Source organism: Taudactylus pleione, unplaced genomic scaffold (genome assembly GCF_031769625.1).
Source record: "Taudactylus pleione unplaced genomic scaffold, aTauple2 ptg000117l, whole genome shotgun sequence".
Lineage (NCBI taxonomy): Eukaryota > Metazoa > Chordata > Amphibia > Anura > Myobatrachidae > Taudactylus > Taudactylus pleione.
In genome coordinates this window covers 18,027,731-18,055,000 of record NW_028284519.1, presented here as the reverse complement: position 1 = coordinate 18,055,000, position 27,270 = coordinate 18,027,731, and the positions used below count along the sequence as shown (strand labels likewise).

Here is a 27,270-nt window from a genome sequence, read left to right as displayed (position 1 = left end):
TTTTTTCTTCAGATATGGACGATAACGATTTAAAAATCGTTCAGTCGTTCATATCTGATGAAAAATCGTTCATATCTGACATGCCTGAACGATGGACGATCAACGATGCGCGTTCCCGTTTGTCAGATAACGATATCTGACATCTGATGGGTTTGCAGTCAGACTTGGACGATTCCATTCATTTTAATGTAGTCAAAAATCGTTCAATCGTTCAAATCGTTCAAAACTTTGGTCAAATCGTCCAAATCGTTCAAATCGTTTAATCGTTCAGTCGTTCATCTGACAAATCTGACAAGTCTGACAAATCTGACCGTGTGTATGCTCCATAATGGTGCATACACACGGTCAGATTTTTCCTTCAGATATGAACGATAACGATTTAAAAATCGTTCAGTCGTTCATATCTGAAGGAAAATCGTTCATATCTGACATGCCTGAACGATGGAAGATCAACGATGCGCGTTCCCGATGGTCAGATAACGATATCTGACATCAGATGGGTTTGCAGTCAGACTTGGACGATTCCATTCATTTTAATGCAGTCAAAAATCGTTCAATCGTTCAAATCGTTCAAAACTTTGGTCAAATCGTTCAAATCGTTCAGTCGTTCATCTGACAAATCTGACCGTGTGTACGCTCCATTACAAGTTTGAATCATCTGCAGTCAGCACCTGGCAGGAGACCACCTCTATTCTAAGGGTACCAGGCAAAAACCCTTTCATCATAAAGTCTGTCCAAGATTTGTGTTTTAAATGAGTATATTTAATTGGGGCAATGCTTGATAAATTACATACATACCATGACCTCTATAGAAATGCCACTACAATTAGCTGCATTTGCTGATAGAGAGGATACGTACAAATGTTAATATAATTAGTGTAAAAGACAAGCGAACAATAGAGGATAGACTCATGGGATTTGGTAAGGCTTCATTTTTTTGTGTGTGTCTGGGTCTTTGCTATGCATAAAATAGGCCTGTGGCTTAGAACAGACAACTCAAAAAGGCTATTTGAGGTTTGGTATACTTTCTGTTGTGCAGCCCTAGGCCACTTTGAAGGCTCTTAATAAATGGCCTTGCCCTCTGCCTGTGGTAAGCTAACTTTGATCCCACACACATGGTATCAAGAATAGGGGTTAAGGGCAATTCAGCTCTCAAAAAACACAAAAATGGCCACAAAATCCAGCCCATGTTTATTGCGCTCCTCTATTTGGTCCCTGGAAAAATGAGTAGGGAAACTATGCCAATGAGAGCCTTGGCGACCTTTCCAGATGCATATATCGCGGAGATTTGAATTACCCCCTCATTGTCCTCTATTGAAACTGACTTGTGGACAAGTAACAAGTCCTGCCTGCAAGAAAATCGATTTCTCTGTATTTTGTTGCAGTCTCAGCTTGTTACAGTTTTCCATGGGTGCGTCTTCATAGAGTACAATTATTATTCTGCATTAAGCTCTGAGGACTGTGTCAAGGTAAAGGTGTCCATACACGGTGCGTTTTTTTTTGCACGATGTGTACGATATCAATCGTAAAGATCAATCGTGCACATCGTGTGGTGTTTTGGTATGTTTGCGATGCCGATGCGAGTCCCCGCCGTCGTATAGTTGGATTGTGCATCTTACGGAAAAAACGTAAGATTGCGATCTATTGTGTAGGATGTATTATGATGTAATTAGGATCGTAACGATCAAGCGCACACCATTTGATCACATCGTATGGAGACTTTCAAAGGAAGAATCGCAAGGGCAATCGTACAACACATCATGAGGTTTCTAATCGCACTGTGTATGGCCGGCTTTAGCCTACCACAGGTAGAGAGCCTGCCAGTTGTATGAAGGCAATAATATGGCAATTGTGATCTTTTCTTGTCATTCAATGTAAATAGATATTTGAAGGTACCACAAATGAAAAAATAGCTAGTCATATAGCAAAAAAAAAAGTAATGAAGAGGGTGAGGGACTTAGTAGAGAGGATTTAAATGCAACTTTCTACAGATGTTTTAGGCAAACATATTGGCAGGTAATCTGCAGACGCAATCAGTTTTTTGGTGCAGATTTACATTCATTAAGACGATGGAATTCTACCTCTGCCAGACATTAATAAGTGTATGTGGGGGGAGATTGTTTATGAAAAGTAATTTATTGACAAGGCAACTCTCACGCATGAGTGCACACATTTAATTCAAGAGCAGTTTACAAAACAAATATTGTTATATTAGAAAAAATCATTTAGTATAGTGCTTTAGGCATTAGATTTTGTTAGTGGGTGAAGATTTATTTATGTTACTGAAACCTTGCATGTGTTGTTTTCGTGGGGGTGGGGGGAGGTTTAAAACAAAGCTTTTAGCTGTTGCACTTTTTGCTTGGAATAAATCTGCCCAGGTCATGCAGACCTGTCTAATAGAAGTCTGTGCGAGCTACTCTTTAACAGTAGACTAGATAGTGTTCCGACTGCTGTGTTTAACCTCTTCATTTTGAAAGTCTTGTATATTTTACATCTTTTGTGAGTGGTTTTGACCTTGTAGCAGATCATGCACACGTTTACACAACCTCCAAATAAGTCCTCCTTTCTAGTGAGCTTCTTTGGAAATATCTGTAAGTGAACAGCACCCCCTCCTCCTCCTCTGGGGGATATTTGGTTTTCATTTGAGCTAAGGAGGGACCAACACGCTTCATGTAACTGCTCATAATTCCTCCATGCTTGGCAGTCCCTAAAAGTTTAACTGAGGCAATCCGAGATTTTGTTCCATCCAGGAGATTTGATGGTATCCCCAAGAGGAGAGCAGGGTGGGGATTTTCTCGTAAGCTTCAAGGTCAGTAGAGGGGCAGCGTCTGTATTGCTTTCCCCACAGGGATGGGTGAGCCACTAAAAGTTTTTTTTTTTTTTCTTTTTCCCTTAACTCATTAACTTTCTTTATAGCTGGGTTCTCAGTACTTCCTCATGTGAGATAAATGAGCATTAAGGGTTATATCAAAGTATTTGTTTTGCCAATGATTGCACAGTTGTCTAAAATAAAGAGCTATGCTTGTATAGTGGCAGGAATACATACAGTGCTTTCTGGAGTGAATTGCTAGAATCCATTATTTCTTACAATTTTATTTCGATTTGATCATCTCTGTAATTGTGTAGTTTGTAATATTAAATACTGCCTTTTGATTTCCTGTCCGGTTTCCCTATGACTTCCATTGCACACTCCTGTGTAATTTACTATGCTGTTCTTTGCCAGTTTATGCTGTTTTGTGCATGTCATATGCATTTGCCACTGTATTCTGTGGAGAGCTCCATGTGCTTTCATGTGTTGGCATATGCTGCGCTATATACGGTCAACACATTGCTACCCTGATTTTTGTTTATTAGATTATTTACATACACACACATCCTGCAGCGCTCTACAGAAAATTTGTAGCTATTTACACTAGTCCCAGACACTCCAACATGACCCGTTCCATTAGGTACAAAATACTCTGCTCCTGGACTTCCTTCTTAATTTATGATTGCAGCCACCTGTGGTGAAACACCTCTCTCATCTATTACCAAGTTCAACACAGGTGACTGCAATCATTCATTAGGTGGGAAGTCCAGGAGCAGAGTGTTTTGTACCTAATGGAATGGGTCATGTTGGAGGGTAGGTAGTCCCTATCCTAGTGGAGCTTACAATCTATATTCCCTATCACCTAAACGCACAAGGATTATTCTTTTTTTTTTTTTTTCTCAGAAGTCAATTAATCTACCCATACCAACCAATCAGCTCCTAACTGTCACTTTACAGGCTGTGTTTGAAAAATAACAAAGTGGAAGCTGCTCAAATCAATTGGCAATACTCTTCAGGTGCATGAAAGGGGGGGGTCATTCTAAGCAAATACAAAACAGAGAGTGATGTCCCCCAGCACACTAAATTGTACCTGCAACAATACCTGAAAACTGTATGGTAATAGAAATTCAAAGATATTTGTTGCATGCATTTGCAAATACATGGAAAGCACCAGGCCAACTTCACGGTGGTCCCTACAGTGCATGATAACAGTTCCCACTCCGGGCCATCTAATTGTCTATTGTAAAGCCTCATGATAAAGGCACATACAGAAACACATCCAAATTGAGAGCCAGCTTACCTGGGAGTCGCCTCCGGGACCTCCGATTAGCACTACAAGAACCAGCATGTCCTCCAAATGCTGGTTCCATCTATGCCTCTCAAAACAGCAAACATAACAAAGTGGAAGCTGCTCAAATCAATGTGGCAACACACTCCATGTGCTTGAAAGGGAGGGGTCACACTAAATCTAAAACCAGAAAGGGGGGATGTCCCCCATATGTTCCCCAGTACACTAAATTGTACCTGCAACAATACTTGAAAATCCACTCCTGTCACTTTACAGGCTGTGTTTGAAAAATGACAGCTGATTGGTTGGTACTTTATCTCCATCCACTGTATATGCTGGGGGCTTGCCAAGCAATCTGGCAGCTGCTCCGCAACCCACCAGCCTCCCCTGACTGCAGAGCAGAGGTGTCCTCCCAACCTCCCCCCTGCCCATGGGACACTGCAGCCCACTGGACAGTGCCTGAAAGCAGGACTGTCCCGCTGAAATCCAGACAATTGGGAGATATGCCTACCAGTATGTTTTCAGATTGTGGATGGGATTCATCCCGCCACTCATTGCATGCATACAGTAATAACGCCGGTATGCATGAATAAAATAACATACTCTCGGTAAGATCTGTCCTTTGCGATAGAAAGACTACCGGGGTTTATGACCCAGAAGTCCTGTTGTGCATGCATCGAGTGACGTGCGTGCCAAAGAAGGTGCTGGGAGGGATCCCTCTCGGGGGAGTCTCGAATGGAAGCATATAGACTTCTATTGGGCAACCCAATATAAAGACGGCATTGCCCACCGCACCCAAGCCTCAGAATGTTTTTCATTTTCGGAGCTAGTTGCATATACTGTAAGTGGCCAAACCTCAGAAAACGTATAATTATTCTACTTCAGGTTCTATAGGGGGTCCACAGGGTTGACCTTGGGGTATAGCTGGGTCGGGATCCACGGGCGCCACACAGTTAAAGCTTTGCTGCTCCCAGGATGCACTGGGGCCATCCTCCTCTATACCCCGCCCCAGCCACCGGCACCTCAGTTTTAGTTGGTGCCCGGCCGGAGTCGGGTCATCCTAGCACAGCCGCTAAGCTTTAAATTTAGTGCTAATTATTTTTATTTTTTTCACTTTTCAGAGCGGCAGCTTCAGACTGTCCATTGGACGTCTAAGCTGCCGCTCCTCTAACCCCGCTGGCGCCGTGGCGCCAGTACAAATCTGGGGAGTGCAGCGGAACCCCAGAGTCTGTACAGGCTCTGGGCTCTCCCTCGACTGCTGCCGGAGCGCCGGGGTCAAGGTAAGCCGCGGATCACTGCTTGCGGTGACCAGCGTGTGTCAAGCCTTTTAGATGCAGTCGCTTGCCTCCGGGCTCTGGGGATATACCGGAGGCGCTAGCTAGTGGAGGCGGGCTCCCCTACCCCGGAGGCATATCCTGTGAGACCACTGGATCACCAGGGAATACATGTCGGCAGTGGGAACCGGTGTCCCGGGGGTTAAACACTAGCCAGGGGAGAGAGCCTTCCCTGTTTAGCGGCTCCTCAGCTCAGCGTGCCTTTATCCTTTGTTCTGGCAATGCTGAGCTGCTTCCTCCTTCGGCCACTCCTCCTCTGAGGTCTCCGGCGGCCATCTTTCTTGGTGGGCAGCGCAGATCTCTCCGGGAAGTGTGTGGTCGATCCCCTGTGTACCTCTCCAACAAAAGGTTAGTGTACACAGCACTATAGCCTCCCAGACACTGAATCTGGGTGGTTGATTGTAGTGATGAAGTGCAGGGAGTTTAACTTTCTGCATTGTGTGTGACTTTTGCTAGTGCTGACTGTATCTGCTGTGTTTCTGCTTTACTGTCAGTCTATACCTGTCCCTTTCCTTCTCCAGCTCTGGCAGGTGTGTGTGGGAAGGGCTTTTCAAGGATCTCACATCAATAAATTCATGTATTTGTGAGGTCGGTCACATACTGTTGTGTGCTACACAGTGCCATATTTGTGGAATTGTGTGCTGCATACTTGTGGGCGCGGCAAGAGCTTCCCTGTTGTATTGCTATATATCTTTGGGTTATATATATATATAATATATAACCCAATCTATTGTTTAGCATGTCTAATGAGGCAGTTGAGTGCTCTGCGGCTCTCAATTTGCTCACTTGCAGACGCTGCGCTGCAGTGGGGAATGTGGAGGACTTATCGCAGGATGGTGTGTGTGTCAGATGTCGTCAGTTAACTGGTCCCTCTAATCCCCCAACTTCAGGACAGGATCCCCCTTGGGCGGTATTTTCCCAGGTGCTGGCCTCCATCGCAGACTGTCTGGCGGTTCCGACTACCCTTCCCCATAGGGGGTTACCACAACCCGCCATCCCCAATTCTCTGGGTGTACCACAATTATAGCAGTCTCCCCCTGGCCCTCAGACAGTTCATCCATATGTGAGGTTCCCTAAGTATGTTCAGTCTCATACGATGACGCAGCAGTCCGTCATCCCCTTCCAGGCTAAGCTATGGGTAGATGTTTTCTCCAATTCTGTCCAGAGTTTGGCGGCCTCTTCTTCGGCTTTTCAAACCATGTTGCATAGTGACAAGCCTCACAAGGCATCAAAACGCACTGTTACGTCATCCCAGTCTGCGCAGTTACCAGACTCCGGTGTGTCCTCGGATGAGGGAGAATTACATGAGAATTCTGATTCAGATTCCCTTGCTCCGGAAGTGGAGACTAAGTCTACCATCAATGTGCCGGAATTGGTGCAGGCGGTGCGGTCCATTCTGGATATAGAGGATGATGCCCCGGCCCCTAAGTCCAAATATCCCAATTTTAAACAGGCGAAAGTGACTTCGGCTGTTTTTCCTTTATCTGACCAACTGACTGATCATATGGCAGAGGCCTGGCAGTCGCCTAGTAAGAGGTTCCAGCCGCAGAAACGTTTAAGCAGTAGTTATCCGTTTCCTGCTAGTCATTGGAAGAACTGGGAAACACTGCCGGCGGTGGATTCTCACGTCACTCGCCTAATCAAGAATGCTACTTTATGCCGTCCATTTCATCACTAAAGGATCCCACGGACAGGAAAGTGGAGACTTGTTTGAAATCTATATATTCTCTCTGGGGCGGTGGCCCGTCCATCCATGGCCATCTCTTGGTGGCTAAAGCCATTGAGAGCTGGGCCAATGTACTGGAGGATACGCTTCCTGAAGAAGCTTCGGAGGTGAGGTTCAGAGCGCTTTGGTTGGTCAGATGAGGGATGCCGCTTCCTATATTGGGGAGGCGTCTTTGGATGCCAGTCTCCTCACTAATAGAGTTTCGGCGACAACGGTCTCTGCTTGCAGGTCTTTGTGGCTTCATTCTTTGAGAGCGGATGCGGATTCCAAGAAAGGCCTAGAGGCCTTACCCTTTAATGGGGAAATTTTGTTCGGCCCTGACCTGAAAATTGATGTTACCTTGGCAAAGTCTAAGTCGGCGTTTTTGCCTTCTGCTGCTGCGCCTTCTATGGCTTGGACCTCAGCCTTTCGGTCCTTTTGAACTCAGGATAAGTCCAAGGGTCAATCCTTCCCGAGGCAGTCGTCAACCAAGACTGCCCCTAAACCAAAGAAGCAGGCCTGGAGCACTAGACGCCCTGCTTCCAAGCCCGAAGATAAGCCTTCAGGCTGATGGGACGGGCCTCTCTCTGGGAGATCCCAGAGTGGGGGGCTGACTTCTTCAATTCGCCCAATGCTGGTGCAATACCACCACAGATGCTTGGGTACAAGAAGTGGTCTCTCAGGGGTACGCCCTGTCCTTCCAGTATAGAACCCCTCAACAGTTCTTCTACACAAGTCTTTCCCAAGACAAGACCAAGGCGTTGTTGATCCAGGAAGCCATAGAGTCCTTGCTGACGCAGGGGTTGCTGTTCCCGTTCCGTCATCTCAACGTGGGATGGGTTACTACTCTTCTCTGTTTCTGGTTCCAAAACCCAATGGGTCTCATCGGCCCATTCTCAACCTGAAGTCATTGAATAAGTTCCTCAGAGTGCCTACTTTCATGATGGAAACTTTGCATTCCATCATTCTGGCTATGGAACCGGGGGATTATATGGTCTCCCTGGATATGGAGGACACCTACCTCCATGTTCCTATAGCCCCTTCACACCAGCAGTATCTGAGGTTTGCTTTACAAAATCTTCACTATCAGTTTGAGGCTCTACCCTTTGGTCTTTCCACGGCTCCGATGGTGTTCACCAAAGTGATAGCTGTTGTGGCTGCACATCTGCGCAGCCAGGGTATACGGCTCCTGCCGTATCTGGACGACCTCCTATTGCTGGCCGGCTCTCCGGAGGTCCTTTTGCAACATCTACACCTGACGATTGCTTGTCTCCAAGCGCACGGGTGGCTGATAAACTGGAAGAAGTCCTCTCTTATTCCATCACAGAGGATGGTTCATTTGGGAGCCCTTCTAGACTCTCGTCAGCAAAGGATCTTCCTGACTCCGCAAAAGGTTGCCTCCCTACCACTGCGAGTGAGCAGTTGTCTGAAGAGTTCCCAGGTGTCTGTTCACTCGGCAGTGAAAGTTCTGGGGTCCATGGTGTCGACATTCGACATGGTGGAGTATGTCCAGTTTCATTCCAGGCCCCTGCAGGGGGTGATTCTATCCAAATGGAATGGGTTACCACACAGAATCAGGACTCAGATTCTTGTGTTGTCTCTGGAGGTGCGCCTGTCGATGACCTGGTGGCTTCAGACGCCTCATCTCACCAAGGGCCACCTCTTTTGGATCCCGGACTGGGTCCTGCTCACGACGGATGCCAGTCTCCGGGGTTGAGGGGCAGAGTCTGGTCCCCTTTCACTTCAGGGACGTTGGACAACGGAAGAAGCGGTTCTTCCCATCAGTATTCTGGAACTTCGGGCCGTGTACAGAACCTTCCAGTTGTCCGGTCACGCTCTTCACGGAAGGGCAGTGCAAGTTCAGTCCGACAACGCCACCACAGTGGCGTACATCAACCCTCAAGGGGGCACTCACAGTCGAGCAGCAATGTTGAGGTGTCACGCATCTTGTCTTGGGCAGAATGCCACCTTCCGGCCATCTCGGCAGTCTTCATTCCAGGAGTTCTCAACTGGGAAGCAGACTTTCTCAGCCGTCACGATGTGCATCCTGGGGAATGGTCCCTTCATCCAGATGTATTTCAACTTCTCGTGGACAAGTGGGTACTGCAGGAGGTGGACCTCATGGCCTACCGTCACAATTGCAAATTGCCTGTGTACGGGTCCAGGACAAGAGACTGCCGGCGCAAGCCTGGTGGACGCGCGCTGTCAGTGAAATGGACATTTCAACTGGCGTATCTCTTCCCTCCGATAGCCTTGCTGCCTCGGGTCCTTTGGAAATTCAAACAGGACGGCGGCACGCTTCTGCTGGTGTCACCGGCTTGGCACAAACGTACCTGGTACTCCTATCTTCGGGGCCTATCCATAAAGGTTCCGTTTATTCTGCCTCAACGTCAGAACCTGTTGTCTCAGGGGCCCTGCCTTTCTCCAGATCTGGGTTGTCTGTCTTTGGCGGCGTGGCTCTTGAGACATCCGTCTTGAGGGCCCTGGGTTTTTCCAGCACAGTCATCAGCACAATGCTACAGGCACGCAAGCCTGCTTCGGCCAGGATTTACCACAGGGTGTGGCATACTTATTTTCAATGGTGTGAGTCCAGAAACTACGATCCTCAAGCGTTTCGTGTTTCTAGGATTTTGGCATTCTTTCAGTCTGGATTGGACACCTCGCTTCGTTGAAAGTTCATGTGTCTGCACTTTCTGTGTGGTTCCAGCGTAGAATCGCTACTCTGCCTGATGTGTCCTCAGGATTCAGCCTCCCTTTGTTCCACCAGTGGCTCCTTGGGATTTGGCAGTGGTGCTTCGGGCCTTGCAGAGTCCTCCATTTGAACCTCTGGAGTCGGTGGAACTCAAGTGGATGACACTTAAGACTGTTTTTCTCCAAGCAATTGCTTCGGCCAGGAGAGTGTCAGAACTAGGCGCACTTTCCTGCCATTCTCCTTTTCTGATTTTTCACCAGGACAGGGCAGTGCTTCGCAACCGTCTGGGTTTTCTTCCTAAGGTAGTCTCTAAGTTCCACATTAATCAGGAAATTGTTGTGCCGGCATTTCAGTCACCTGATCTTTCGGCTGGTGAGGCTTCCTTAGATGTTGTTCGTGCTCTCAATGTTTATATTGATCGCACTAGTTCCATTCGCAAATCTGATTCTTTGTTCGTCCTCTTTGATTTTCACAAGAGGGATTGGCCTGCCAACAAACAAACTTTGGCCCGTTGGCTTCGTTTGGTTATTTGTGAGGCTTATTCACAGGAGGGTTTACCTGTTCCAGACTCTGTTAAGGCTCATTCCACTCGGTCTGTGGGTCCCTCGTGGACTGCTGGCCGTGGCGCCTCAGCTGTTCAGATGTGTAGTTGTGTAAGGCGGCCGCCTGGTCTTCCATGCAGACTTTTCTACGGTTCTATAAGTTTGACACCTTCGCCTCTCAGGATGCATCCTTCGGGCGCCGGGTTCTCCTTTCTGCACAAGAGTGTCCCCGCCCTTAGTTGTACTGCTTTGGGACATCCCCAAGGTCAACCCTGTGGACCCCCTATGGAACCTGAAGTAGAAAACAAGAGATATGGTAAGAACTTATCTTTATCTCTGTTTCTACGAGGGCCATAGGTTCTACAGGGCGCCCGCCCTGACGTACCTGGCTTCATATGGGCTATGTGGCTGGTCACCGGTTTTCTGTCTCCCTTTCTGTGAGTATGGTTCTGGTGTGTTCCAGTCTTCCTTCTCTCTGTTTTTATCTCCTCCGGCCTTGGCTACTTACCAACTAAGGTGGCTGGGGCGGGGTATAGAGGAGGATGGACCCAGTGCATCCTGGGAGCAGCAAAGCTTTAACTGCGTGGCGCCCGTGGATCCAGATCCAGCTATACCCCAAGGTTAACCCTGTGGACCCTATAGACCTCGTAGAAATAACAAAGGTAAGTTCTTACCATATCTCTTGTTTGTTCAGTACAGGGGGCCTTGGTGGGATTCAAACCCAAAACCTCAATGCTGTGAGGGGTTGCAAGCTAAACATTGCACTTTTTGTATTATGTTATTGTCTATTTATATAGCTCCAACATTACACACACTTTTTTTACTAGTGGGTGTGGCATACCCTTTTGCTTTATTTAAATTTTTGTGTCAATTTTAGGACCATCGCACTTGTGCATTTATCCTTAGTCTGATACCATCACTTTCAGTATGAACCCTAGTATTATAAGGAATAACTTAGTCACACATAACCTATAACTGCATATTAAATGTTCCACAGTGAGTAGAAAAAAAAAAAGATGAAGGGACTCTTCCTGAGTGCACAGCCAGATGTATCCCCTGTGTTGGTTTGGGAAACTGGAACAAGAATCCTCCCTCCTTTTAGCATATAGCAGCAGTGAGTCATCTTTTAGTGGGATGGCTGAAAGGTTTTAAAGACTTGTTTTGAGACTTAAGCTGCGTATCCACTTGCCGATTGAACGATTACAACATCGTAATTGCTCATTAATCGTGCATGAATCTGGCATGAAAATGTTGAAGACGCCCAGCAATGCACTCTCCCGCTGGTCGTTTTCAACCTCGATTGTTGCCTGAACATGCCAGTCAATCTGCAGATAACGACAGATTTGGTATATTCGGGGATGAGGGAGGGTGCCTGCATGGAACGACATATCGTTCAGTGTGAGCACCTACAGGAACGACTGAACGATTACAGTGTCGTAATCGTACTGTCTTTACCCCATCGCCTAATGGATATGCACCTTTACACAACCTCCTGGGTAAGAGAGGTTATTACTCCAACAAATATAATTATAACACATGATATTACTAGTCCACTAAAAAGTGCTTCTAATTTAAGGAGCAATCCCACCTAACTATCTATTTATAGGAAGAAAATCTAAATAACTTCAGCATGGATCTGATTTTTTTTCTCATTTTAAGTTAATGTATCTGGAGGGCAAACAAAAATGGGTGCAAGTCGCAGTTTGTTTAAACTCTTGGCATGGGGAGCGGGGGAGAAGCAGAGCTCAGAGCAGTGTTCCAAAGCCCCTCTGCAAGTACCATGTGACTGTGGTTGCCATGATTGTCCGAAATAAAGAATTGTAAATAGCAGCCTGAAGAAAAAAACCCAGAGGGGCTGGGTGTAGTTTCAAGACTTTTCATCAGGAATACAAACATTAAAATGTATGGTACATACCTTTTATACCACCTTTATATCCTTTATACTTTTTCCTTTCTTGTAGCACGGTAGTAGTTTTTTATTCTTAAGTGAGGGTAAATCTTTGTTAGAGTTGATCAAGGGTCAACTTTGACAAAGATTACAGTATATATATCATATTGGTAATCTATCTGGCCACGTGGTCCTACTAAAGACTTTATGGGGAGCTGCATCTAAATGTTTAACCTCCAGAACCATGATCTGGCCCCAGAACATGTGCTGGCAACATGTCCATCACTGACTTGTGTGACAGCACTGTGTAATGTCTGCTGCACTATTTATGCAGTTGCTTTCTCTGGTAACTTGTGTTGATTTTGTAGTATTAAATGGGAGTTGGACTTTATGTAAATACCTTAGTGTTGTCATCTCTGCTTCACTCTCTTGCAAATCACCTATGGTCGGAACTATGTTCTTTCCAATTTGGTGGTTCTTACCGTGTACTTTTGTTGTCTTTTCCCAATGCTAAACCTGACTATAGTGGGTGCTGGCCCGAACTCCTACTGATCTGTCCTGGAGAGTTATCCTGGGGCCTGTAAGGATATCTGCTATCCCAGACATAGTGGCACTGGGCCACTCAGGAAACTTCTTCTTTTGATCTGTGTAACAAAGGAAACCCCTGAGGACAGGTCTATTATAAGTATCTAGGATTGCATTGACAGCTGCAGAGGGCTAGGGTGAAGGCTACGTCTCCCTGTTCTTTGGTATACAATGGTGCAAGGACACACTGTAAATGCATGCTGTCCCAGTTTTACCTTAAATGATCTGAACCCCCTTAGAACCTGCACGGTTATTGGCAATATTACAGTATTCTTCATGTCCATAGAGTGTAGCAGAGTATACTGGGGTTGTGTATTAAGAATTGTATTTTACGGTTTTGTGTCAGCTCTGTACACAGGGCCCATGCTACTGTTAGGCACTAGAATATGGCACCCCAGGGCTCGCGTCGGTGTTTGTTCCTATTGGCTGAGTGTGCTTACTATTTTTTTCACAGCTCCCATAAGATTAGCAGTCTTGTGTGATTGGTCCCTTTTCTGTCGGTGTGTGCAAAGAGTACATAAAATTCACTCTGAATGCTTTAATGCATGTATTAATGTTTCCATGATTCAGAAATTCCATAATTCCAGATTTGTGTGTATGAACGACCGGTTTCTCTGTTTAATCATCCCCGGAGAGATCTGGTGTGTTACTGGACCCGAACGGAACATTAGTGGGCAATTTCACAGTAAAGCGTGCAAGCGGGATTGTGAAGTGAAAGGCAATTTGTGCAAATGTAAGACCCTGTTTGATTATATGAAAGGGGCAGAACCTTTTAATCCTATATTTCAATTCAATTTAAAAGGGGTTGGCAGGTTCCTGTTTTAATGAACCAAGAGTTGACAAAGGCAGACGGCTCAGGAGCCGAGACTAATTGTGTGTCACAGTAAGACTTGGAGTCCACGGGGAGCCCTCGACCTGCTAATATAGAACAGGTCCCAGTGTGCACCAACATAGGTCATTGTAGGTGAACAGGTCACGTTTGCCCCAGGGTGCCAGCTGGAGCAGCTTGATGAGGCCAGCTATCAGCTAGGATATATATTGGGAAAAGTCTGAATAATACGGGCAGCTGAAGAAAAATGTACCTTCGACATTTAGCCTAGAAAGTATTAATACTTTCTTTGTGTGTTGTGGGATTTTTTTTCTCTGTAGTAATGATAATGTTGTATTTAATTTATATGGCGCCACAAAGGTCTTCAGCGCCGTAATAGTGGGTGGAATTTTCAGCAAAATTACATAGCACTTGAATCGTACCCCCCCCCCCCACTTTCTTTTTCTACGACTGCGTTAACTCATTTGGCTTGCAAAAAATTACTTGCATTTTGAAGGGGACTTTAAAGGCATTTCTTAATTCTTTTAGACATTTTTTTATCGCTGAATCACTATGGTCATGGTACAAGAACCAAGGGGGGTGATTCAATTTGACATCCATCAACATCTCGTCTTGCCTCGCACCACATAGAGCTGGGCAAGTGCAGTGTACTGCCTGCTGTAAATGGTTTGATATATGCGCAGCTAAGCATGGCGGTGATGCTCCGTGGCTCATCACATCACATTGAATTGAATAAACCTAATGAGTTTCTTATAGGTAGGTATACACGTGTAGATTCAACTAGCTGTGCGCTTCCGTCAGAGCCTTGCAAGTTATTCCTGAAGTAAACCTCACCCTGTTTTATTTGCAATGTGCATAGAGGTGTGCGGAAAAGCAAGCTACAGTAGGTTTTTCTTCTATCATTACACACGTTGTAACCACATTGTGTCCCAATGTGCACAGCTACACATCCCGACAATACCTCACAATTAATTGAATCATCCCCGTAGTGGGAACATAATGCAAGATGTTGCTAACTCTGGCCCCATAACTGTCCAGCAGTTTCTCGGTTTGAACAATCCACCATGGCCTCCACTGCTAACACCTTCACCCTTACAAGCAAATACTGTTGTTCTACCTTCCCTTCAAGTGAGAGCTAAACATTTATAAGCTTTGAGATAAAACTGAGCTCTGTGTTTTATTTAATTCAGAGCTTCCCAAACTGCATTTAAAGTCCAGGTTTTATAAGTTTCCTATTTTTCACACCACTTTTTAAGGCCTCTTTATGCCCCGTTTCTTACAAACTTTGGTCCTGATGTGTTGTGATACAGGGCCTGATTCAGAGATAAATGCAACTGCAATTGCACGCAGATCGAGCGATTATTTGCCATGGCGTATGCATCACAGTGCGCAAAGGCAGCAGTGCGTCCGCTGTGCGTTCACGCAGACCATGGAAGCCCATTGCAGATTGATTAATAGGAAGTGACCGTTTGGGGGGTGGAGACAGGGAGTGGTTAGCGATACGAAGGTGTGCCTGGCCGTTTGAACGCCGTTACGTGGGCGTGCATAAATTGGCCTCTTTGCTAACATTTGCATATTTTTGCAACTGCGTTGTGTACAGAGACGCAGTTGCGGTCGCATTAGCGTGCATCTCTGAATCAGGCCCACAGTTCCAAGGAATTTACCATAATATTTCCCTTAATGACTACTATTTTGCACTTAACCACTTTACTTGTTGAGCATACTGTTACAGCTAGAAGCATACATATTCCATACCCTTAGAATAGGACTGTTCCCCAAACAATTATAAATCCAACATGGACATTATAGAAATATCACCTTACAGGTGACCATCCACCTTGCATTGTTAGATTCCTTCTGAAACACACATAGCTGCAATGGGTTAGTTGGAAACACATAGGCCATGTCAGGAAACAATTAATGCCCCGAGAATGATAACCATCCCTGGGAATCAAATATCCAGGAATCATGTCATATACAGAACATTGTTGTCTAAGTTATCCTGTTAAGTCATTAGAAAATTCATTTTGCAGCAAGATGGATATTGTTAGTAAGAATTTGTGTTCCATTTGGGTTTCTATGAATCATCATCTAGATCTGGGTCTTAGGGGTCTTTGCACTAAGAAAGAAAGAAAGTGGATGGAGATAAATTACCAACCAATCAGCTCCTAACTTATTTTTCAAACAGGGGGCCCATTTATCAACAAGTTTTATCATACGTAACAAGTTTTAAAACTTGTTGCGTATGATGATAGTGCTCCAGCCAATCAGCTCCCAACTGTCATCTGCTTTAAAACTCATTGCGCATGATAAAACTCGTTGATACATGGGCCCCACAACCTGCAAAGTGACAGGAGCTGATTGGTTGGTACATTATTTCCATCCACTTTAACCCTTTCAAAGGCTTAGTACATGGACCCCTGAGTGAGACAAACATTCCAGGATACTTTTGTCAATTCCATATTCTCAGCAAATTGCTAAAAGACACACTATCATTTCCTGCTCATTGGATAACGAAAATATACAGCAGTTACTGCAAGAGTCAGCCACCATTTTACATCTATTATACGACCTGATTCAGAATAGGCCTAAATCACTCTAATAATCTCAAAAACCTATTTCTATTAGGTTTTTTGTGTACAGCTTTGAACTACTCCTGTTGTCTAAACTTGCATGATTTAGGTGACTACTACAATTTCTACCATGTTACCACTGATAAGTCTCTGAGCTTGCCACATCTTGCCCCTGGGATTTTTGCCCATTCCTCAAGGCAAAACTGCTCCAGCTCCTTCATGTTGGATGGTTTACCACTTGTGAACAGCAAGCAATCTTCAAGTCCGACCACAGATTCTCAATTGGATTGAGATCTGGGCTTTGATTAGGCCAGTGTTGGCTAACCTTGACACTCCAGCTGTCATGGAACTACATACCCCAGCATGCACTGCTACAGTTTTGCTATTAGGGCATGCTAAAACTGTGGCAGGGCATGCTGGGATATATAGTTCCACAACAGCTGGAGTGTCAAGGTTAGCCAACACTGGATTAGGCCATTCCAACACATTTAAATGTTTCCCCTTAAACCACTCGAGTGTTGCTTTAACAGTATGCTTCAGGTCATTGTCCTGCTGGAAGGTGAACCTCCGTCCCAGTCTCAAATCACAGGCAGACTGAAACAGGTTTTGCTCAAGAATATCCCTGTATTTAGCACCATCCAGACATAGCGTTTTCCTTGGTGGTCGAAAAGTTAAATTTTAGTCTCATCTGACAAGAGCACCTTCCTCCATACATTTGGGGAGTCGCCCACATGCCTTTTGGCAAACTCAAATCGTGTCTTCTTATTTTTATCACTAAGTAATGGCTTTTTTTTCTGGCCACTCTTCCATAGAGCACAGCTCTATGGAGTGTACGGCTTATTGTGGTCACTTGCACAGTCTCTGCTGTGGAACACTGCAGCTCCTTCAGGGTTACCTTTGGTCTCTGTGCTGCCTCTCTGATTAATGTCCTCCTTGCCCGGTCTGTGAGTTTTGGTGGGCGGCCCTCTCTTGGCAGGTTTGTTGTGGTACCATGTTCTTTCCATTTGATGATGATGGATTTGATGGTGCTCCAGGGGATCATCAAAGATTTTGATATTTTTTTTTATAACCCAATCCAGAATTGTACTTCTCAACAACTTTGTCCCTGGCTTGTTTGGAGAGCTCCTTGGTCTTCATAGTGTGATGCCTCTTACTTAGTGGTGTTGCAGCCTCTGGGGCCTTTCAGAAAAGGTGTGTTTATACTGACGATCATGTGACACTTAGATTTCACATAGGTGGACTTCATTTCACGAATTATGTGACTTTTGAAGGTAATTGGTTGCACCAGAACTTTTGAGGGGCTTCATAACAAAGGGGGTGATAACATATGCACATGCCAGTTTTCAGAATTTTATTTATAAAGGTTTTTTTATATATATTTTTCTCATTTCACTTTCCCAAATTAGACTATTTTGTGCAGATCCATCACATAACATTCAGATTACAACCTGTCATTTTTTTTTTTTTTTTATGTAACAAAAAAGGTAAAAAGCCAAGGGGGTAAATACTTTTGCAAACTTGGGTTGAGAACAATTTCCAATGTAGAGAGCAGATGTTGTTTGATAGCAGCCATTGGTGTAGCAGGGCAAATTGTTTGGTGCATAAAGGTGTGTAAATGGTAAATAAGCCATAGGTGGACACTTCAACAAGTAGCTACAGGTAATGGAAAAAGAAAAACATCGGTATAAAGTGACTTGTGCAGGGCATTTGGCCACTATGATCTAAATGCAGTAATGGTGTTGAGTCTACCAATGTCAGGAGTCCACTAGTGCTTGTGAAAAATGTTGTCTCAGAATATCTAATGAATGCTGAATTGGTGACTGATGAGAGAAAACTCAACTGCATTGGGCGCATCCACTAATGTTCTGAGTATGGGGAGGGTGCGGGGTGGGTGGGTGAAGGATCTGGAACAAAATTCTCCTTTGTGTGATTTATTGTTTGTCTAAGGGAGAGGATCACTCAGTACCATCAAATAGCAATATGCTTTGACCTTGCCTCCAAAAGGTAAGACCACATCCACAACCATGCCAGGAAGCTGCTTACTGCTTAACTGTTAACCAGAATCCAAATGGTAACAAGCACTTACAGATGTGTCCTCATACGTCATTGCTACAGTCGTGCCAAACAGCCCCTCTCGGCGCACCGGGTTCCGTGCTACTCTACTGGCGCAGTCTATCTGGCTATATCCAAAAATATGTCTTAGTCGCAATACAACTAGGACACTCAAGAAGACTGCGCTGATTAGTTTTATCTGTGTGCAACAGAGTCATTGAATCCTATATACGTAGCGCTACGATGCAGCGGACGCTGCTTTTTTCCATGTCAAGTTCCCTTGTGCTCTGAATATAGACTCAGGTGCACACAGATATATAAGTGTCGCATACTAAATTGATCAGCACAGTCTCGTGGTGTGTCCTAGTACATCACATTACAACTAAGATGCATTGTTTTGGCAAAAAGACTCCCAGCGATAGCAGTTGTACGGGACCTGGTGGTTCACTCGTGCCAGGCATCTTGCACCACGTGGCATATTGAGGACACATCTGTATGCTGTAGCATACTTAAGGTTGGCTTCACACTTGTGCCCATTCATTTGCAGAGAACACGGTGAAGGAGGATTAATCTGACTATCGCCTTCCTTCATTGCTCAGTAGTCCAGTGAATTAAGGGCTTGATTCAGCAGTGCTCACAAGTGCACTGCTGAACTTAGAGGCATTTAAGGGGTGGTAATCGTGAATCTGTCTGTCACACAGGCAGTATGGGTCCTGCAAAGACGCACACTAAGCACTTGAATGCCTCTGCCTAATTGACAGAGGCATTTAAGGGGTGGTGCGAGGGCGGAAGCGTGGCCAGCCCAGGGACTGCTTGGACGTACGCAAGCTGGGGCAGCCTGAGTAAGCTGAGGCTTACTCAACTGGCCGGAGCTGTCCACCATCGCGACAATTGACCACCGACGTTCTTGATGGTGATCCCAACCCGCGTCCACCATCGCGACCTCATACACCTCCTGCTGCATTTGCCTTATTGCAAGGATAGCAATTGCAAAGCTGCCTGCGTGCAACTTTGCAATTGCGATCCTTGCTGAATCAGGCCCAAAGTCATCACGGCCCCGCCCAATTCCCTAAATTCAGGAGTCTCCCAGATGTTCCAATGTTCCAGGAGAGTATGCAAGTATAAGACGCCATTGTTTGTGAAATATTATCAAGTGGAGCTTTCTTGGTCACTGATGATCCTGCCAAACGTGCCCCAACAATCCCCACCTTTTCAATGTGATTAAGGTATTCTCTTGCATTATAGCCACAATTAGAGGCAAAAGGGAGCTCCAGCCTGACTCTGGCCATGTTCTTTCCATAACTGACTTGTGTGAAGGCCCCTGCTTTCGGTATGCTTGATATGTAGGTGAATAGTTCACGTTAAAATGTCTAGACCGCCCTAAAGATCTTTTCCTGCTGCGTTTCATGTTGCTGCCTTTTGTGGTAGTAAAGACCCTTTTTTTTATTATTAAAATCCCACAATTCCCAGCTGAAAATTTTTAGCAGACAGATTTGAAATCGTCATAGTCAGACTCCAAATCGACAAATGGAACTTCACTTTCTCTTTCTTTATTTCGGAGGAGGATTAAATGAGGGAGGAGGAAGACAATCAACCTCCGTTTCTCTTTTGCTATCCCTTTGTGGAAGGCAAACGCACAGCTAAATATACGGATCACCCTAAAATTTCCTGGGAAATTGGCAGAATTATTATCGATTCACAGAGCACGGCCAAACATCACTGCATGAATTAGCAAGCAGCTGTTTCTAATTTGACTCTAGAACGGTACACAGAGGAACTTGCTTTAGTGCGCGATCCTTTCATTTATAATGAATTTTAATCACCGCTACAGGTGAGAAAAATGTAGAAACAAGCTTGTATCTTGTGCAAGAAACAAAGGCAAGCCAGATGCTAACAGATTTACAGCCTGTGATAAAAGGAATGTTTTGGTACAGTTTACATGTAATTAGGCTGCAGCTGTTTGCGCTCCCCAGCCCGTGAAAAAGAAGCAGCATATAGAATCTCGCTGCCTGTTTCCAAAGGGAGTCAAGAAAAACAGTGATCCAACCCTAGAACCATTTATAACGTATTCCTGAGGCTGACATAAAACTTTTGCTCTCCCTGCCGCTCGAAAGCTGTTTAACGGAACTGTGATTCCTATTCCTGGACAGAAGGGGAAAAAAACTGAGCATATACCGTCTGCTTTAATGTGGATTTGGTCTGACACAAGGGCGTAATCCATCTTAACTATTTAGGTTCTTAACTTTTTCCGTCTCTACTCCTGGGTTTTTAACTCTTACATTCCTCATGTTAGGATTTGTGTTAGGTGTACATTTCCATTAACAGATGTATATTCATACGAGATTGCTGCAGTCGTGCCAAACATCCCTTCTCGGCGCGCCAGGTCCCGTGTGAGCCAGTCGAGTGTCTTTTTCGCTAGATTGTATGTCTTAGTCGCAATGTGATATGACATAACCACTTCACGAGACTACACTGATTAGTCTGATATGCGACACTTGTATATCTGTGTGAGTCCAAATCTATATACAAAGTGCTACGATGATGCGGCTTTTTCACGCCAAGTTCCGTTGTGCTTCGTATACAGATTCACACTCTGTCGCACACAGATATGCAAGTGTCGCATAACTAATAAATCAGGGTAGTGAAGCGGTTTGTTACATCCAATTGCAACTAAGGCGCACAATCGAGCGAATAAGACGTTACACCACCCAGCGTGGCATTTTGAGGCTAGGTGTATGAGAACACATCTGTATATGGTGTATAAATGTGGTGACTGGGACTAGTGGCCCTCCAGTTGTTGCCCAATCGAAGTTGCCATGATTCTTCTTGTCTGTTATAGAGAGTTAATAGTGAAGTACAACTCATAGGGCATGATTCTATTCTATGCGATGTGAATAGCGCCGGGAGTGAGCTCCCGGAGCTATTCAATACAACGCGCTGCCAAGTCCGACTAGGATTTCTTCTCGCATCCCCACGGGGATGAGAGCAGAAATCCGACAAAAGTACCAGCGCGGGGCTGTTTTCTGCCCATCGCGCCGGGAAGTTAGGTCGGGGAATGCCCGTTATCGTGCCTTAAACAGGGTGTTTAGTCGCGAGAATGGGCATTCTCCGACTAAACACCGCGCACAATTGAATGGCTCCGGGAGCTATCTCCCGGCGCTATTCACATCGCATAGAATAGAATTGTGCCCTTTGTGTTAAATTTGCCCTACAAGGCCATTCTGTAGTGTAGTGTAGTTACAAGGCTCCTAAACATTTACACCTTATACCCTGTAGTAAGTACTTTTGTATCTCAATGGCTTATTTTTTCTTCCCTGCTTGCACATAGAATAGATTTGTAGATGTGTCTTACAAGCTTCTGCGTTCTATTCTCCCATCTGTGAATTCCAGTCCTTCCACAGACTGTTGACCCATTTCCCGGCCCTAATCAAACTAAGCTGTAAGCCAAAGTGAGGACACTGTCTGCCCTGTAATATGAAACATATCTGCTTTCACTGGCAATGAAGCATTATTATGCGTTGTGTGATATCTGGTTTTCTTTTTTTTGCATACAATTTATTCATATAGTGTGTAAAACACTGCGAAGACTGTCTGTGTATGTTTTTACTATACCTATAGGGTGCTGGATTGAGTTTTGAGGTTAAAGACTGTGTGTGTATACCCCCAGGATAGCCCCTGCTTCATACTCCGTCCATGTATATGAGACCCAGCTGGTCTCTCAGAACCCAGCTCTGCCTCTGCCTCGGCATGTATCTGTTCCAGCAGACCCCCGGGATCTCTCTGTGCAGCTGACTCCTTCCTGTTACCTCGCACTCTGGGGAATTGGCTTCTCTCTTTGGGGGGTTACATGTCCTTGAAAGGTTGTGTACACAGTAAAAACTCAACATTCAGTAATATGATTGTTTGCTCTTAAAATTTGATCTGTTTTTAAGCGAACAGAGTCACATTCCAACTTTTTATTTTACTTGGTGTGGCTTTACCCATATACACGTTTCCTTAGAAGAAACCACCATTTGGGTTGCCACGTGATTGACATACTGCTGAACATGCATTACACCCATCTATGTGACAAGCTAGAAGTATAATATTGGCTGGGAAATAAAAAATACAAACAAAAAGCTACTTTGTGCACTTTTATATCCTGGCCAAGAAGTGAGGCCTCGTTCAGGAGGTGTTTAATCCCATTCTGATTGGTGGGCTAATCTAGCAGCACCTGCAGATTGTAGGAATGGTGTTTCCGAATTCATCATATTCCCAGGACACCTGGCTACAGTTTCACAGACAGAAGGGGAAACGCTACATAACTGGCAACCTAATTCACAAAATGTTCCATTGCAACCATTAACCTGTCTCTTTCCTCAAATATGATGATGTATTGTGCGTGTGCTGTGCACAACAGATAAAAATAAAGAGGAAATTGCTGCATCGTCATTTAAGGGTTAATACTTAAAATTGTGATACTTAATTTTCACTTTTTTTTTTTCTAATGTTATTTCATGGTGCTTGCCTTTTATACTTTTGTCCTTGTTTGTGAAATGATTTGCTCAATGCTAAAAAAAAAAAATCTGTAGCTTGGTAGAAGCCTTGGGTTCTGCTGAAGAGCTGTGGCCTTATTTCACAGATGCACTGGGAATTGTTTTTAATCTCCTTTCTGCTTTCCCATTACAGATGGTGATGACGACCCACAATTCTCCTGGGTGGCTTCATCTCCCTCCAGCAAAGACGTTGCATCACCCTCTCAGATGATTGGGGATGGGTGTGATCTCGGCATAGGAGAGGAGGAAGGGGGATCTGGGTTACCGTATCCCTGCCAGTTCTGTGATAAGTCTTTCAGTCGCCTGAGCTACCTGAAAAGGCACGAACAGATCCACAGTGACAAACTTCCTTTTAAATGCACGTATTGCAGTCGCCTGTTTAAGCACAAGAGAAGTAGGGACCGCCACATAAAACTCCACACCGGCGATAAAAAGTATCACTGCCACGAATGTGAGGCTGCCTTCTCTCGCAGCGATCACCTTAAAATTCACCTGAAAACCCACAGTTCTAGCAAGCCTTTCAAATGCACAGTGTGTAAGCGTGGCTTTTCCTCCACTAGCTCTCTACAGAGTCACATGCAGGCTCACAAGAAAAACAAGGAACATTTGGCCAAGTCGGACAAAGACATGAAGAAGGACGACTTTATGTGCGATTATTGCGAGGAGACCTTTAGCCAGACAGAGGAGTTGGAGAAGCATGTGATGACGAGACATCCTCAGCTCTCCGAAAAAGCCGACCTGCAGTGTATTCATTGCCCTGAAGTATTTGCAGATGAAACTTGTCTGCTCACCCACATTGACCAAGTCCATGCCAACAAAAAACATAAATGCCCCATGTGTCCAGAGCAGTTTTCTTCCGTGGAAGAAGTCTACTGTCACTTAGATAGTCACCGACAGCCAGACTCGAGCAACCACAGCATTAGTCCAGATCCAGTTCTAGGAAGTGCGGCATCAATGAGCAGTGCCACGCCAGACTCCAGTGCATCGGTTGAACGGGGTTCCACTCCTGATTCAACGCTCAAGCCGTTAAGAGGGCATAAGAAAATGTTATCATTGGAAAGAGAGGATGGCCAGAACTGGTCCAAAGTTACTTATAGCTGTCCGTACTGCACGAAGAGAGATTTCAATAGCTTGGCGGTCCTAGAGATTCACCTTAAAACTATTCATGTTGACAAGCCTCAGCAAAGCCACACCTGTCAAATCTGTTTGGATATACTACCCACCTTGTATAATCTTAATGAGCATGTGAGAAAGGTCCATAAAAACCATGCATATCCGATGGTACAGTTCAGTAACATAACTGCCTTCCATTGTAATTATTGCCCTGAGATGTTTGCTGACATTAACAGCCTTCAAGAGCACATACGCATCACTCATTGCGGCCCTAATGCTACCCCTCAGGAGGGCAATAATGCTTTCTTCTGCAACCAGTGTTCTATGGGATTCCTTACAGAGTCCTCGTTGACTGAGCATATTCAGCAAACCCATTGCAATGTAGGAAGCTCAAAGCTTGAATCCCCTGTCATACAGCCAACACAGTCTTTCATGGAAGTGTACTCATGCCCGTATTGCACAAACTCCCCCATATTTGGCTCTATATTGAAGCTCACTAAGCATATCAAAGAAAACCACAAGAACATTCCATTGGCAAACAATAAGAAGTCAAAATCTGAGCAGAGTCCGGTTTCTTCAGACGTTGAAGTCTCTTCCCCTAAAAGGCAGCGGCTATGTCCTAGCCTAAACTCTGTATCCAATGGAGAGTATCCTTGCAATCAGTGTGACCTAAAGTTTTCCAATTTTGACACATTTCAGACCCATCTAAAGTCGCACTTGGAGCTGCTGTTAAGAAAGCAGTCTTGCCCTCAGTGCAAAGAGGACTTTGACTCACAGGAGTCCCTCCTGCAGCACCTCACAGTACACTACATGACAACATCCACACATTATGTGTGTGAGAGCTGTGACAAGCAGTTCTCCTCCGTGGATGATCTGCAAAAGCACTTATTGGACATGCATACTTTTGTACTATATCACTGCACGCTTTGCCAAGAGGTCTTCGATTCTAAGGTTTCCATCCAAGTGCATCTGGCAGTGAAGCATAGCAATGAGAAGAAAATGTATCGCTGTACAGCATGTAATTGGGACTTCAGGAAAGAGGTGGACCTTCAGCTTCATGTCAAGCACAGCCATTTGGGCAACCCAGCGAAATCGCACAAATGTATCTTCTGTGGGGAGACCTTCAGCACGGAAGTGGAACTTCAGTGTCACATCACAACTCACAGTAAGAAGTACAACTGCAAGTTCTGCAGCAAAGCATTCCATGCGATCATCCTCCTGGAGAAGCACCTGCGTGAGAAGCACTGTGTGTTTGACACAAATAGCCAAAATGGCACAGCTAATGGAATGATGCCAACGAGCAAGAAGTCTGAGTCAGCTGAAGTCCCAAGTGTCTTGATGAAGAACCCGGAGGTTTCAAACAGTCATGATGCCAGTGAAGATGATGTCGATGCTTCTGAGCCAATGTATGGCTGTGATATCTGTGGGGCAGCTTACACAATGGAAGTTCTCCTTCAGAACCATCGACTAAGAGATCATAACATTAGACCTGGGGAGGATGAAGGTTCTAGGAAGAAAGCTGATTTCATCAAGGGCAGTCACAAGTGCAATATCTGCGCGAGAACTTTCTTCTCTGAGAATGGACTTCGAGAACACATGCAGACGCACAGGGGTCCAGCGAAACACTACATGTGCCCCATTTGTGGGGAGCGCTTCCCGTCTCTGTTAACATTAACTGAACATAAAGTTACTCACAGTAAAAGTTTGGATACAGGGACATGTAGGATCTGCAAAATGCCCCTTCACAGTGAGGAAGACTTTATTGAACACTGTCAGATGCATCCAGACCTTAGAAATTCCCTAACTGGTTTCCGCTGTGTGGTCTGTATGCAGACTGTCACATCCACTCTGGAACTTAAAATACATGGGACATTCCATATGCAAAAGCTGTCAGGGAACTCTGCCGCCTCATCTCCGAATGGACAAACACTGCAGAAGCTGTACAAGTGTGCCCTGTGCTTAAAAGAATTCAGAAACAAACAGGATCTGGTTAAGTTAGATGTTAATGGATTGCCATATGGCCTATGTGCTGGCTGCTTAAGCAGAACCACCAATGGACAGCCCTCCAACCCAACCTCGCAAGAGGGCTGCGAGAGACTGTGTGCTAGTCTACGATGCCCAGAGTGCAATGTCAAGTTTGAGAACGCTGAAGATTTGGAAAGTCATATCCAGATTGATCACAGAGACTTGGCACATGATGCTAGTGGCCAAAGGAAAGTAGCTCAAACATCTCCACTCCCCAGAGTAAGTCTAAATTCTATACTACTGTATGTCTGTTTTGCATTTTCAGAGTAATAATGGAAATAGTAATAACTGTATATTTTTGTTTTTAGTGTAGATAGTTTATCGAGGACTATATTATGGTTGCTGTTTCAGCAACTAATTTTAGTACAAGACAAAATAAAGGGAACCAGTCACCAGATTGGAGATTTTATTTTCATTAGTGCCGTGTTCATGAATGTTATTTATGATTATTTTTTCAGATGGAACCAGTCATACCATGCAGCGCTGTACACATTGGCTTAACTATCGTAGGTGCAGGGGGTGCGGCTGCTATGAGGCCCAGGGGCCCGGCCCTCCCACTGCACCTACGCTGCCAGGCCAGCCCGCGTCCTCCTTCAGCAGTGTGTTGCATAGCGCAGGCACATCTGCCCTCTTGGTCACCTCCGTCTCTCCTCTCTGACTGGTACTGGGAGTAGGCGGGGCCGTGATCCGGGGATGTCCCAGCAGGCTCAGCACGACCATGCCTCCTCCCAGCAGCAGTTGGAGCTGACCAGGAGAGGAGATGTGCCCGCCCTGCGCAGATTATGCTGAAAGAAGACTACCATGGAGGAGAGGTAGAATGGGGAGGGCGGGTGGCGGAGGGGCACCTAGGGGGGGCATGAAAATTTTGCTTATGGGGCCCCCCTAGGTCTAGTTACGCCCCTGGCTGTACAGATAGTATTTAATCGTTCACTACTGTCTCTGTTCCAGTTCTCAGATCCCTACCACTTACAAACTCCACACAGATAAGGCCCTGGTTAAGATTGAGCCCATAACCCCAGAGCTGTGAGACAGAAATGCTAACCACTGTAGTTGGCGTAGATATTGTGCCATCCTTTCTTCGTGGCTAAATCCCTTCATATATCTCCATTTCCTGAAAAGTGTTGGTAGAGGTGGCCATGCAATGTTGGTTATCTGCCCGATCAGCCAATTATCGGCTGATTGGGTTGATAATTGCACAGTGCATGGCCACAAACGAGCACCAATTATTGGTTTGTCGGGCATGAAAACTCTTCGAGCATGCCAGGCAGATTCAGTCATTTGTGCACAGATCTATTCACCA

At 45.2% G+C, this 27,270-nt stretch overlaps 1 protein-coding gene across 3 annotated transcripts in view; it reads left to right on the top strand.

Moving 5' to 3' along the window:
* Positions 1-27,270, top strand: part of ZNF423 (zinc finger protein 423) — a 287,251-nt gene that overhangs the window by 133,036 nt on the left and 126,945 nt on the right. For all 3 annotated transcript variants that reach the window (XM_088471879.1, XM_088471878.1, XM_088471881.1), the window contains exon 4: positions 22,966-26,189. In XM_088471879.1, the coding sequence (XP_088328005.1) occupies positions 23,040-26,189 (3,150 nt within the window). In that variant the 5' untranslated portion in view covers positions 22,966-23,039. The remainder of the gene's footprint in view (positions 1-22,965; positions 26,190-27,270) is intronic.